This window comes from Sorex araneus, chromosome 4 (assembly GCF_027595985.1).
Source record: "Sorex araneus isolate mSorAra2 chromosome 4, mSorAra2.pri, whole genome shotgun sequence".
NCBI classification, from domain to species: Eukaryota; Metazoa; Chordata; class Mammalia; order Eulipotyphla; family Soricidae; genus Sorex; species Sorex araneus.
In genome coordinates this window covers 213,054,385-213,069,176 of record NC_073305.1, presented here as the reverse complement: position 1 = coordinate 213,069,176, position 14,792 = coordinate 213,054,385, and the positions used below count along the sequence as shown (strand labels likewise).

The following is a 14,792-nucleotide window of genomic DNA, read 5'->3' as shown; positions in this document are numbered from 1 at the left end:
TGCACGCGGCCGACCCGGGTTCAATTCCCAGCATCCCGTATGGTCCCCTGAGTACTGCCAGGAGTGATTCCTGAGCGCAGAGCCAGGAGGAACCCCTGTGCATCGCCAGGTGTGACGCAAAAGAAAAAAAAAAAACAGATGGAGGCCTGAATGGATTTGTCCACAGAGCTGCCTGCCTGCTTTTCTCCTTGTTGCAGGCCATTTCTTTCCCCCTCCCCTCCCCTCCCCTCCTCTCCCTCCTCCCTCGCCTCCTCTCCCCTCTCCTCTGCTCTGCACAGCCCTCACTGGAGCTTCTGGGCAGGCCAGCCCTCTAGGGCGAGCAGGCCAGAAAGCTTCAACTCAACAGTGAATGTTTGATTTTGTGTTTTCCCCTCTTGGCCCCTCGCCTGCTGCTCCCTGATACGTCTGAGGTGTTGTTTCTGCATTCACAGAGTCGCTGGGAGAGAAGGAGTGCTTGATTTAAAAAAATAATAATAATAGGGGCTGGAGTGATCGCACAGCGGCAAGGGTGTTCGCCTTAGGGTGTAAGCAGCAGTTCTACCGTGCGGTAATAACAGGGGTGGAGGTAGATCTGTGTGTATTTCGGGAGCCAGGGGAGGACAGGGCTGGGGGCGGCCCGCAGGAGCGTTCCGACAGGCCTCCCTGAGCCTTCCAAGTCCTGTTTCTGGTTCCCTTTGTCATCCGCAACCTCTGAGGAATTGCTGAACCCCTGAGCATCGCTGCCCTTTGAAAGTCTTGGTTTGGGGGTCACCCCTGGTGTTGCCTGGATACCACTCCTGGCTCTGTGCTCAGGGGTTGCGCCCGGGGGCTGCTCCCAGAGGCACTCAGAGGACTCTGCAGCACCAGAGGCCAGAGCTGGGCCTCACGTGTCCAGGCATCCGCTCTGCCCACTGAGCTCTCTCTCTGGCCCACACGCCCTGGGCAGATCCGGCAGGACCTCTGGGTGCAGATACCTCCTGTGGATTCGGCTGTCTGGTGCGACCACACACTCTCAAGTCCTCTCTCCACTGATGCACTCCATCTCCCCCATTAGGGATTGATTTTCTTGTCTTTTTGGGTCACACCCGGCGATGCTCAGGGGTTACTCCTGGCTCTACACTCAGGAATCCCTCCTGGCAGTGGTTGGGGGGTGCCACATGGGATGCCAGGGATCGAACCCAGGTCGACCTGACCGCAGGCAAGGCATATGCCCCTACCCTCTGGGCTATTGCTCTACCTGCCCCCGTGTGGGACTCATTCCTGAGTGTCCTGCGTAAGGGTCCCCGGGGGGAAGGGGTGTATGCTCCGTGTGTCCCCTTGAACCCGAAGTCTGAGATCCACTTTTAGCCCGTCTTTTTTTTTTTTTTTCTTTTTGGGTCACACCCAGCAATGCACAGGGGTTACTCCTGGCTCTTCACTCAGGAATCACTCCTGGCAGTGCTCAGGGGTCCATATGGGATGCTGGGAATCGAACCCGGGTCGGCCGCATGCAAGGCAAACGCCCTCCCCGCTGTGCTCTCGCTCCAGCCCCACTTTTAGCCCTTCTTGCATCAGGCCATGCAAGGGAAGACGACGATCTAAAGAACTTTTGGGCCTCGATCCCTCCCCCCCCCACCCAGGCCTCCCTGGAGCACGGTTTCTACGGCTTCAACGCACAACACCTCCATTCCCTGCCTCGCGTGCCCGGCGCCCCTCACCAGCCCTGTTCTCAGGTGAAACCCGAGGAAGTCGACCCCCAGACATGTAAGTCAGGACACGAGGTTCCGGCCTTTTGCGCGTGGGGCTTTGAACCCTGCAGACCTGGGGGCACAGGGAGGGTCTGCAGGGTCAGGGGGAGCGTAAGTCAGCAGGGAGGGGGGCTGGAGCGATAGCACAGCGGGGAGGGAGTTTGCCTTGCACGCGGCTGACCCGGGTTCGATCCCCAGCATTCCATATGGTCCCCCGAGCACCAACAGGAGTGATTCCTGAGTGCCGAGCCAGGAGTAACCCCTGAGCATCACCGGGGGTGACCCCCAAAGCCAAAATAATGACAACAACAACAACAACAACATAGCACTGTCATCCCGTCGCTCGTCTGTTTGCTCAAGCGGGCACCAGTAGCATCTCCATTGTGAGTTTTGTTGTTACTATTTTTGGCATATCGAATACGCCACAGGGAGCTTGCCAGGCTCTGCCGTGCAGGCGGGATACTCTCGGTAGCTTGCCGGGCTGTCTGAGAGGGACGGAGGAATCACGCCCAGGTCGGCCTCCTGCAAGGCAAACGCCCTACCCGCTGTGCTACGGCTCCGCCCCACCAACAACAACAGTACAAATATGAAACATTTCGGGTTGTAGCGTCCAAGCACGGTGTCTCCCCCGCCCCCGGCCCCGTGGGCCCTCCCCAGCGTGTCAGTGGGTGTTCCCGCTTGTTTTAGGTTCCCCCAAGGAGTACTTGGAAAAGTTCGTCTTCCCGACGCTGCTTCCCGGGATGGAGAGTCTGCTGCACCAGGCGGAGAAAGAGAAGTGCTTCGAGGTCAGTGGCGGGCGGGCGCGGGCGCGGGCTCCGGGCGCGTGATTCGGCGCTTGGGTTTTCATCAGGGCGGCTCAGTCCTTACCGAGGTGCGGTCAGGTGATTGTTCTTAGCCTGATTGTTTTTCCCCTGACCCCAGACTGTGCACCCCCCCCCCCACCCTGCCCTGTCTGTCGGGTGTCTGGTCGCTGATCAGTGATGTGTCTGGTGGGGAGGTGAGATTTCATAAACACACACACACACACACAACACCCACCCCCAGTTCTGTCTGATCAAGCAATCAAGCCAATATCAGATTGTTTCAGTCAGAGAGGGAGGAAAAAAAAAACAGATTTTTTTTCACATGCATGTGGAGAAATCTACAGAGACAGAGATTTTATAAATCTGTGGGCAATGGGGCCGGAGCCATAGTACAGCGGGGAGGGCATTTGTTTGCCTTGCACGCAGCTGACCCGGTTCGATCCCCGGCATCCCATAGGGTCCCCCCAGCACTGCCAGGAGTGATGCCTGAGTGCAGAGCCAGGAGGAACCCCTGAGCATCGCCGGTGTGACCCAAAACGAAAAAATGAAATCTGTGGGCAAAACTAACAGTCTCAGTAGGGGCTGGAGAGCTCGAGGGCGAAGCGTGTACTTGGCGTGGGGGGAGGCCCAGGTTCAATCCCTGGCACGGGATGGCCTTCTGAGCACTGCCAAGGGTGACCCCCAAGGAAAGAGCCAGGAGAAGCCCTTGAGGACTGCCTGGCGTGACCATGCAAAACTAACACGAACAAAATCAAGTAAGGGTCTGTCTACCTGGAGCTAAGGAACGGGGTAGGCGCCTGGGGCTTTGGGGAATGGAGGGGACTCGGCTGACAAGGAGGCGGGTGCAGGCATAGAAGGCCAGGGGTCTGTGATTGGGTGTTTCCATGTGGGGCAAGAAGGTTCTGGAAAGAGCATTGTGAAATCTACTGTCTAAAATGCCCCATCTCAAGGGGTTGGCTCTGCACATCTTGGAGAGGTCTCTCTCTCCTCCCTCCCCCTCTCTCTCCTCCCTCTTCCCTCTCCCCTCTCCCCTCTCCCTCTCGTTTCGGCATCGAGTCCAGGCTGTGAAGGGAATTCAGAGTCTAACCAAGGGGCCGGAGCCATAGTACAGTGGGGGTCAGGCACTTGCCTTGCACACAGCTGACCCAAGCTCGATCCTTGGCATCCTGTAGGGCCCCCGTTTGTGCCAGGAGTGATTCCTGAGTGCAGAGCCAGGAGGAAGTCCTGAGCAGCACCAGGTGAGGCCCAGAAACCAAAAACCCAAGCAAATACGTTTAAGGAAAGAGGGCCGAGTGATAGCACAGCGGGTAGGCATTTGCCTTACACACGGCCGACCCAGGTTCGACTCCCGGCATCCCATAGGGTCCCCCTCGCCCAGCACCACCAGGAGTCATGAGCCAGGAGTAACTCCTGAGCATCGCTGGGTGTGAACCAAAAAGAAACAGAAAAAAATCCAAGGAAAGAGCTGATTCAAGAGCGTTTCTGGGAGTCTGGGCTTCTGAGCTGCAGGACTAGGAAACACCCCATAGGCTGACTGAGGGGCTTGCTCTGCGTCAGCACCTTTGACACCCGCCAGGTGAGGTCACCGCCTGTGCCCCTGCTTCCCTTGTCACGGTCGGCTTGTGGTGTGTAAGGAGCCGGAGTTGGCTCAGAAGGCTGGGGGCGGGTGCCCTGCCTGCCTGCCTGCGTGCCCTCCCGCCTCCCCCCTGCAGCACCGACCAGGGCCGGCCCTGGTGGCCCCCAGCATTGTGGGGCCTGAACTGCATCACAGCATTTGGACCACTCGGCCTGGCTGGCCGAATATCCCTGGGCATGGCCCCCGGAGCACTGCCAAGAAGCCCACCCACCCACCCCCCCCCCCCGCCTCTCTCTCTCTTCCCACAAAGAGAGGCTCAGAACCGCATCTCAGCTGAGTTGAAAGGAGACAGGACAGCGGGCAGGAACTGTGTCCGTATCCGTGTGCCTGGCCAGGCCCCCGAGCACTCCTCATTCATGCACAGTGCCTATGCCTGGCCGGCCTGCGGTCAGTCCCCGCTGTCCTCACCTAGTACCTGAGTACCCGCCTCTGGGTACCCGCCATTCCCCGCTCCGAGCCGGTCACTGCAGCTGGCCAGCCTCATGGGACTGCGTGTTCCGAGCAGAGGACCCTGAGACGTTGCGGAGGGTCCCGGCAGCCACTCCCCTGAAGGAAGCGCCTTGGGGGGGGCTCCTCGGGGCCCTGGCACACCGTCTGGGGAGCCGGAGCTCTGCCCGCTGTTCCCGAGGGTCTCCACTTCTGCCCGCCCTCCTGGGTGGCGGGTGGGTGCCCGCAGCCAGGCCAGCCCAGGGCCCCCCAGCCCAGCCCCACACCTCAGGGCCTCTGTGCAGGGCTTCCTCACACTAGAAAAGAAAAATCCCTTACGTTTCTCCTCTCTGCCCACGGAGCCCCTGTTTGCTTTTCTGAACTCCGCTTCCCGCTCCCGTCCCAGGCTGCGTTCAAATTCCGTGCCGGGCCCCGTCCGGGCCGTAATCGATCCCAGCTGTCAGAGTTCAGAGTCTTTCAGCTGGTCCCTGCAGAATGGGAAATGGAGGCTTCTTTCTTTCATGGAGGCATTCGTTAAGAGATATTCGTTTATATAGATATTTTTAAGGTCTGTTTCATTTTCTACACTGCTCTCTCCTCCCTCCCCTCCCCACCCGATATTGCTGGTTTCTGAGGACAGAGTGTCTTTCTGATTTATGTTAGTGTCTTTGGTAGCAGCGGGGAGGGCTTTTGCCTTGCACGCAGCCAACCCGGGTTCGATTCCTCCACCCCTCTCGGAGAGCCCAGCAAGCTACCGAGAGTATCCCGCCCGCACGGCAGAGCCTGGCAAGCTCCCCGTGGCATATTCGATATGCCAAAAACAGTCACAACAAGTCTCAGAGTGGAGACGTTACTGGTGCCCACTCAAGCAAATCGATGACCAATGAGATGACAGTGTGACAGTGCAGTGCTACAGTCCTCTTTGGTGCCCGGGACACTCAGTGTGGCCGCAGAGAACGCATCCTTGGCCTGCGTCTATGGCAGATGAATCAGGAGGTGGCGGACCCCAAGGAAACATGTCCTGATGCTTCGTGGACCATTTAGCGGACTGCTTCGTGGACCCGAACTTCGTCCTTGTAGGAAGGCCGGTCTCTCAGACTCACCTCTGGAGATATCAGGGCAGGAGACGGCCATCTGCTTCCTTCGTCTAGTTAAGTGGAGAGAGGGAGCAGAGGGTGGCGAATGGCAATGCCAGCCCCCTCCTTGTAAGTTAATTATGAAACGGATATGAAAATGGGGGAGGGGCAGAGCGATAGCACAGCGGGTAGGGCGTTTGCCTTGCATGCAGCCAATGAGGGTTCGATTCCCAGCATCCCATATGGTCCCCTGAGCACTGCCAGGAGTAATTCCTGAGCACAGAGCCGGGAATGACCCCTGAGCATCGCTGGGAGTGACCCAAAAAGAAAAAAAAAAAATGGGGCTTCTTTTTTTTTTTTTTTTGCACAGCAGATGAGAACCAGTCTCTGGAGGCAAAGTTACTTGTTTTGGAAGTTGTCAACCTAAACAGTCAGAGGGCAAATGCACTTTTGCTTAGGATTCGAGAATCCCAATTCCTGTACGCCCAGTCTGGTTGACAACCTCGGATGTGCCCCCAGGAGGGCCAGAGCCTGGGGGGTTTATGAGAGGAAAAGAGGACAATGAGGTAAGTGGTTAAGAACTGATTAAGAATTGGGGGCTGGAGTGATAGCACAGCGGGGAGGCTGTTTGCCTTGAGCACAGCCGACCCGGGTTCGATTCCCAGCATCCCATATGGTCCCCTGAGCACCGCCAGGAGTGATTCCTGAGTGCAGAGCCAGGAGTAACCCCTGTGCATCGCCGGGTGTGACCAAAAAACTGATTAAGAACTGAGTTGTTTAGTTCACAGGCTCGGCCGTCCTTGGCTGTACACCACTGACACCTCGGGTTACTGATTTTCTAGAAAGGATGAAAAGAGGCTCGGGTCTGTCCTCCAATGAAAAGTCCTTCATCGCCAGTTCTCAAGCGACTGTTTGCTTCATGGATTCCTAAAACAGTTGCTCTGGGCACGGTGCAAAGGTCTCCGACCTGGCTCTAAGGAGGCAGGCTCAGAGTAATGCAGTTTCTCCTCCTGGCCTCCAGCTTGGCTTTACAGTGACCTCCCAGCTGGCCGGTTTCGCGCTGTCCACCTCCAGCTGCCCACTGCGTGGCTGAGGGCCGCTCAGTTCATCTTCCAAGCCACCTCGGCTTTCCTTGAGAGGAAAATGAAGATAGTTCTGGCTCCCACCTGCGCTGGGAATTCTCATGCTAATGGAAGGAGGGATGAGAGAGGGAGATGCTAATGCCCAGGGGCCCCCTAGTAATTAGGAAGAACAGGAAGGGCACACACAGGCTAACCTGCCCTCTCTGTCAGTGGCCTGGCCTCAGGTGCTGTCAGCTAGGTCTGTGATAACGCTTCTTGTTCTGTGGCTCCCTGGGGGGGCCTGACTCGGCCCTGGGTCCCAGCTACAATGATTTCCTGAGGATGGAGGCAGAAAGTGGATGGAGGGGGTGCGGGGGTGTCTTTGTGCCTACCCAGGGATGCTTCATACACCCTCTCTAGAAGTGACCCTGACCTTGCCGGGGGTCCGTCTCCCCAGCCAGCTTCTCCGAAGGCCCTTTTGGATCCTGAACAGTACTCACCTTGGCGGCTTAGCAAAAAGAAAATTACTTAATTAACGCCCCCACCCCCAACCTCCTTGAAATGCAATTCTGCCTCCACAGGATCCCCCATAGGGGAGTGCATTTGGGGAGGGGGCTCACCCTAGCCGAGACAGGCTGGGGGGGCTTCCCTCCTGGCGCTGTGGGCCTGAGGGGTCCATTCCCCGTGGCCCCCATAGGCCAGTGTGATGCTTTTGCTGGGGTGGCCCCATCAGTTCTGCTGCAGCACCCACGCCCCTGTGTTCACGGTGGGGAGGGGGCTCAGTGCGGAAAGGGGGGGCTGCAGGGGAGCTGGCCAGGGGAGAGACCCGGGGACCCGCCACCAGAGGTGGACACCAGCCTCCCGTGCAGGGCACAGGGCAAAGCTCTGGCCATGGTGCCCCAGGCCGCAGGTCTCACTGGCTGGTGCTCCCTGCACAGAGGTGCTGAGTCATCCAGGGAGGGGGACACAACTTGTGCCCCACACACCGTCCCACACCCCCATCTCTGTGGCTTGACTATTATTTCCTGAAGGGGCTCTGGAAGCTGGGTGAGGAGGGCTGTGTGTGGGTGGGGTTTTTTTTTTTTTTTGCTTTTTGGGTCACACCCGGCGATGCACAGGGGTTACTCCTGGCTCTGCACTCAGGAATTACTCCTGGCGGTGCTCAGCGGACCATATGGGATGCTGGGAATCAAACCCGGGTTGGCCGCATGCAAGACGAACGCCCTCCCTGCTGTGCTATCACTCCAGCCCAGGAAAACCTGTTTCTGAAGGGTGAATCTCTCCATGGACGACATCTGAAAATAATAATAATAATAATAATAATAATAATAATAAGCAAAAAAAATAAAACCCCACCATCTCGAACACTTCCGGCAGCCCGAGGCCCCCAGGTCCGCCTGCCGCCCGTGCCCTTCCTCTGCCTCCCTCTGTCTGGGGACTCCGGCTGTCTCGGGAGGTGAATCAGACCCATTAGTGGAATTGCTCCTTTCACTCGCTTCCTCCACATCCGTGATGCTTCCGCTTTAGAATTCCACTTTTTTTGGGTCTTCTTTTTTTTTTTTCCTGTTGTCAGTCTGTCTGCTGTTAATCCGAGGATTTATGCCAAGGGCCAGGGGGACCCTCCCCTCGCCCCGCCCCGCCTCTGGATGCCCACAGATGCCTTGGCACCTTCCCCCTCCTACCACCCTCTTTCCGGTCTGCGCCACTTCTGGCCTCGGAGCTGGGAGTGGTCCCTCGGATCCCTCCTGGTGGGATTCTAGAATCTGGGTTTACATCCTGCCCCCCCCCCACCCACTAGGACACGGACCCTCTTCTCTGAGTCACTGCAGGCAGTGCCGGCTCTTCTTCCTCAGTCGCTGTTGTCTAGAAAACGCTGCTCTTCGCCACGCAGAGGTTGTACAGTCGCAACCCCCCGGGACCAGAGAGAATACTGGGGGCAGAGCACTTACCTTGCTGGAGACTGAGTCTGGGTTTTTTTTTTTTCTTTTTGGGTCACACCCGGCGATGCTCAGGGGTTACTCCTGGCTCTGCACTCAGGAATTTCTCCTGGCAGTGTTCAGGGGACCCTATGGGATGCTGGGAATCGAACCCGGGTCGGCCGTGTGCAAGGCAAACGCCCTCCCTGCTGTGCTATCACTCCAGCCCCTGAGTCCGGGTTTTTAATGCCGGGCAGCACGTGTGGTCTGTGTGGTCTCCTGAGCCCGGCGCCAGGACAAAGCCCTGCGCACTGGCCGGGTGCCCCAGACCAGCACCTGCCCTCTTGCTCCCTTCCCTACCCAGGTTGTGACCCCCAAGCCCGATGGTGTTTTATTCATTCTCTGCTCGGGCTTCCCCCGGCTGCTCTTCCTGCTGGCCAGTCTCCTCGCTGTGGGGCTAAATAGTTACTTGAAGGGGCCAGAGTGACAGTACAGCGGGGAGGGCATTTGTCTGGCACCCGGCCGACAAACGGGTTCAATCCCCGGCATCCCATAGGGTCCGCTGAGCACCGCCAGGAGTCATTCCTGAGTGCAGAGCCAGGAGTGACCCCTGAGCATCACTGGTTGTGACCCAAAGAAGAAGAAAAAAAAGTTCCTTGGAGATATATTGGCCCGGGAGACTGGTGATGGTGAGGCGGGGAGGGGCCCCGAGAGCCACTATTGGTGGCCTGGCCTCCGACTGCTCGTGAGTGACCAAGCGAGACTCTCTGGCCACATTTCAGGGGTGTTTCTTTTCCCCGGGGCCAGGCACCACTCCCGGCAGTGCTGGGGGACCCCGCCGAGCCAGGAAGGGAACCTGGGGGGGCCCTGCAGCTGTGGCCTGTCTAGTCCTGCCACTGGCCGTGGCCTCAGTGCTCTGGGCCTTTTACTTGGAGGCACCCGGGGTGGATGGACGACAGTGATGGATGGACGGTGGGGGCAGTGGGCAGCATCACCTCGAGAGGAGCGGGCAGAAGGAGGGTCTGCAAGCAGACGGGGTCACGCAGGGCGCAGCGAGGGCGCCTTAGGCGCTCGGCTCGGGGACTTCGAGTCGTCATGGCCCAGGGAAGCGGAAGATTCCGGTGAACCAAGGGAGTCTCACTGTTTCTCCTCTTTGGGTTTTCTCGGGGAAGGGGGGGGTGGATGTTTGAGCCACACCCAGCGATGCTCAGGGCTTTCTCCTGGCTCTGCCCTCAGGGGTCACTCCCGGCCGTGCTTGGGGACCCTGCGGGAGGGGTGCCCGGGATCTAACCGGCCACGAGCCACATGTTAGGCAAGCGCCTGAACCCCCTGTACAATCTCTCCAGCCCCTTTTTTGGGGGGTCACCCCCCGGCGATGCACAGGGGTTCCTCCTGTCTCCGCACTCAGGAATTACTCCTGGCGGTGCTCGGGGGACCCTATGAGATGCTGGGAATCGAACCCGGATCGGCCGCGTGCAAGGCAAACGCCCTCCCCGCTGTGCTATCGCTCCAGCCCCCTCTCCAGTCCTTTTCCTCCTCTTTGATTTTTGTTTTGGGGTCCGCCTGGCAGTACTCAGGCCTTACTCCCAGCTCTGTGCTCCAGGATCACGCCTGGCGGTGCTCAGGGGCCCAGCTGAGGTACCAGGGATCGAACCCCAGGTCCGCCACCTGCAAGGCAAGCGCGGTCCCCACCGTAACTGCCCCTCCAGCCCCTGCTTCTCTCCTTTGCAGGAGAGTCTGGGGGGCTCCTCGGAGGAAACTGACTCCAGGCCTTGGGGCCGCTCTCCTCAGCAGGTGCCGCCTTCATTCCCTTCAGGAGAGTTTACTCAGCTGCTTCTCTTCTCATCTGCGCCCCTTAGGAGGGCAGGGCAGCAGCTCAGAGGGCTGTAATTAAGGGTTTACTCCAGCGAGGCAGGGCCCACGTGTGCCCATAAATAAATTAGTTGGTAAGGAGAAGGCTAGAGAGTGTGCAGCCTCCAGACAGTATTAAAATGCTTTTAAAGCCCCAAAGTCGATTCTCCCGGTATCAGAGATGAGCGAAGCATCCTGGTGCCGCCTCCCCTCCCTCCCCCCATCCTCGCCATCCACAGGTGAACGGCTCCCGCGGCAAATGAAAAAAATCACAGAGCAGCTGCCGCCGCTGATGGGCACAGAGGAGTTTAAACCTCAGAGGGAAGGAACCCTCGGACCTTTCCATCTTCTGTGGGGTTTTTTAAATTGCCTCCCGCTGATTTAAAAAAAAAAAAATCACACGGGTGTCTCATCTCCATATTTGTCCCCGCTCTGGATCCAGGTCCTGGCAGCTCTGCGTTTTCTCCCTTCCCCTGTTCTTCGGCTCCTGTCAAGGGAAATAGACGCTTCAGCTAAACGCTAACCAGCCCCCGATTACATAACCCAGCCTCCTGGTCTGTCACCCCCCACTGAGCTTGCATCCAAATGGGCCTTAAACAGCCCAGCAGTCCACTCTTTCCCGGGGCCATGCAGATGTTATCTCTCGAACCCTGCATCTCTGACTGAGGCCCCCCAGCAGGACCTGGATTTGCGGTCTGCCCTTCCCAGGCTGACTTCTAGATTTTTTTTCCCCCTTGCTTCCCTCAATTTTGTTTCCCTGTTGTAGCCCCAGCAGTAACTAGAGTAGCATTATAGCCCTGTCGCACTGTCTTCCCATTGTTCATCATTTGCTCGAGTGGGCACCAGTAACGTCTCCATTGTGAGACTTGTTGTTACTGTTTTTGGCATATAGAATATGCCACTGGGAGCTTGCCAGGCTCTGCCGTGCGGGCGGGATACTCTTGGTAGCTTGCTGGGCTCTCCGAGAGTGACGGAGGACTCAAACCGGGTTGGCCACTTGCAAGGCAGATGCCCTGCCCACTATGCTATCACTCCAGTCCAGAACTAGAGTAGGAACCCAGAAATATTCGTTAAATGAATGAATAGGGAAGCGCTTCCCCCCCATCCTGTTTTGGGGGCCATCTCCACTGGGCTCTGGGCTCCCCTGACTCTGCTCCAGACCAGGCAGTACCTCTGCCCGCCCTCCCCCGTTTACTAACTATCCCTGCCATGTCTGGGGTTCCTTGCCTCAATGGCGGTCCTGGGCAGGTCTGTGGGGGGCCCCCGGGACTTGGAGCTGAGCGAGGAGCAAATCCTCTGGGGTTGACGGGCCCCGGGGAGCCCCGGAGTGCAGAGACCACAGGTGCCCGGCTGGGTGCCCGGCTGGGCAGCGGGAATGGGCCTGGCTGGCTCCTCCCGGTGGAGCGGGCCAAGCACTTTGCCCCAAGGAGCTCATTCTCTCCTCCAGGACAGGCCTGTGATGTGGGTGTTTGGGTCACCTCACAGACAGGGCTGTGTCCTCCTGAGGCTGACCCTCGGGAGGCACCTGGGGCCCTCCTGGTTCCTGCATCCGGGAATTGCACCGCTAGACTCTGCTGTTGGTCAGCGTAGGGACGAGCGGGGCGCAGAGGCCAGGGCAGAGAGCAGGGAGGGTTGCCAGCGGGGGAGGCGAGGAACGGCACGTCAGCCGCTCTGGGGCAGCTGTCCAGGCCAGAGCCCCAGATGGCAGGGCGCAGGGGACAAAGCCCTTTCTGTTGGTTGTTCGGGGAGGACCTTGTCCCTGCAGGAAAGCCAGGGGGAGCGAGGCAGAGAGCATGAAGGACACGGGGCCCGAGAGCCTGACAGTTATGCACACGCCCCCGTGGGAATGTGCTCAAGCGTGTGCATGTGTGAAGTGCGTGCATGCGCGCACGTGTGTGAGTGAAGTGTGCGCACATGCGTGTGTGATTTGCACACAAAGACAGTTTTTGTTTGTTTCTTGATCGAATGAAGCTTGCTTAGGAAAGATGTGAGGGGAGAGAAAGAAAGAGAGGAAATACGTGTCCAAGAGAGATCCTGGGTTTCCCCAGAGTGGAAAACAAGCGAGCAGAGGTACCGAGAGACAAGCCAGTGGGACGCGTGTTTAAGGGAGAGCATGAGGGCCCGGGGCGATAGCACAGTGGAGAGTGCGGCATCCCATAGGGTCCCCTGAGCACCGCCAGGAGTCACTCCTGAGTGCAGAGCCAGGAGTAACCCCTGAGCATCACTGGGTGTGACCCAAAAAGCAAAAAAAAAAAAAAAAAAAAAGAGAAGAAAAAAAAAGAAATAGAATGCAATAACTTGAATGCTAAGGAATTTCATTAAGATTGAATATTTAACCAAATATTTAAATCATTTAAATGCTCAGAATAAAATTTAACTTAATAAGCAGACATTTCTATTCCTTGATTTTTTTTTTTTTTAAGGTGATCACAGTAGAGGGGCTGGAGCAATAGCACAGTGGGCAGGGCGTTTGCCCTGCACGCGGCCTACCCAGGTTCAATTCCCAGCATCCTATATGGTCCCCTGAGCACCGCCAGGAGTAATTCCTGAGTGCAGAGCCAGGAGTAAACCCCATGCATCGCCGGGTGTGACCCAAAAAGAAGAAAAAAAAAGGGTGATCACAGTTGGGAGGCAAACCCCGAGTATATGATTGTTCGGGAATTATCTCAGCCTTAGGATTAGAAGACTGCAAGTGTTGTGAGACTGACTCAGTAGCTTCAGTAGGACTTAACCCTTTCCCAGCCTTCAGCTGTGTGTCCTTAGGTCACAGGGCATCTGTGTGCGGTTAACATGACCACTTCGCAAATGCGGCCAGTGGACCTCTTCTTGGTTTTGTTGTAAAATGCACTTTCCTGGGGGCTGGAGACCCAGGGTAGGGGCTCAGGTGTTTGCCTTGCATGTGGCTGATCCCCGTTTGACCCCCAGCACTGTAAGGTCCCTTAAGCATCCCGGTCCCTTAAGACATCAAGGTCCCTTAAGACACTCCCACTCCTGCAGGACAGAGCCAGACACAGCCCCCAGTCCACCAGCTATGGCCCTAGCACCCCCTATTCCCCCCCCCACAAGCAACCAACAAGTACCCCGGAAGGGTTAGATACTCAAGGGTGAGAGCATGAACATGATTCCCTGATACAAGCAGCCCTGGAGGGGCTCCTGCGGGCCCTGAATTTCCTGCTGGGGGCCGATAGTGAAAGGCTGTCGAAGCCAGGGGCAAAGGAAGGCAGTCAACAGCGGTGAGCCAACAAAGTGACTAGAATTCCACTTCCATGAGACACTGAGAGTCTTCAGACCACAGAGACAGGAAGCCCATGGCCGCCAGCAGGGTGGGGGGCTGCGGGTGGGGAGCTGGGACCCTCTGACTACCGGGTGAGTTAATGAATGGTTGACCGCAGTGGGTCGGCTCTGCTGGGGGAGACTTGGGTCATGCAGGAGGAATCTTAGATAACGGTGTCAATGTGCTCGAGACCTCCCGAATCCGAATCAGCCCCTCAACTCAGCACGGTTGTGCAGGGAGGCTGGGGTGTTCCTGCACCTGCCTTGCAGGTGTAACGCCCCAGGGACAGTCCCTGGGAACACAAAACAAAGCAAGACCCGAACCGGTTGTGCTGGGAAATTCCATGTCAGGAATATTTTACCCATTTTGTTTTTTTAAAAACGGCCCAATTACAAAAGTGTTTTAAAACCTCAATCACATTTTTTTAATTGAATCACGGTGGGATAGTCACAAAACTTTGATGTTTGAGTTTCAGTCACACAATGACCAAATACCCATCCCTCCTCCAGTGCACATTCTCCATCTCCAATGTCCCCAGTATCCCCCGCTCCCTTTCCAGCCCTCCCCCTGCCTCCTCTATGGCAGACAATATCCCCCATACTCTCTCTCTACTTTGAGGCATTATGGTTTACAATACAGATACTGAGAGGTTATCACTTTACCTACCGTCAGCACCCATCTCCCATCCTGAACAATCCCTCCAACCATCCTTGACTCAGTGATCCCTTCTCCATCCCAGCTGCCTTCTCCCCCAGCTCATGAGGCAGGCTGCCAACCATGGAGCCATCTTCCTGGCCCTGGTGTCTACTGTCCTTGGGTGTCGGTCTCATATTATTTTATATTCCACAATTGAGAAACTCAATCACTTTAAGGAGAACAGATTGACGGGGTTGTATAACAACCACCTCGGTCTTGTTCTAGAACATTCCCATCATTCCCCAAAGCTTGCCAGTGACCACTCGCATTCACCCCTTAATCCCTCCCCGAGGCAGCCAGCATTCCACTCGCTAGCAGAGTTACCTCCCCGCAGAGCCTGGCAAGCT

General features: G+C 57.2%; 1 protein-coding gene across 2 annotated transcripts in view; it reads left to right on the top strand.

Annotated features, from left to right (window-relative positions):
- IQCK (IQ motif containing K) overlaps positions 1–14,792 on the top strand; it is a 103,701-nt gene that overhangs the window by 8,071 nt on the left and 80,838 nt on the right. The window contains exons 3-4 of one of the 2 annotated variants that reach the window (XM_055134598.1): positions 1,599–1,722; positions 2,394–2,491. In XM_055134598.1, the coding sequence (XP_054990573.1) occupies positions 1,599–1,722; positions 2,394–2,491 (222 nt within the window). The remainder of the gene's footprint in view (positions 1–1,598; positions 1,723–2,393; positions 2,492–14,792) is intronic. The other variant, XM_055134599.1, reaches the window with a different exon arrangement.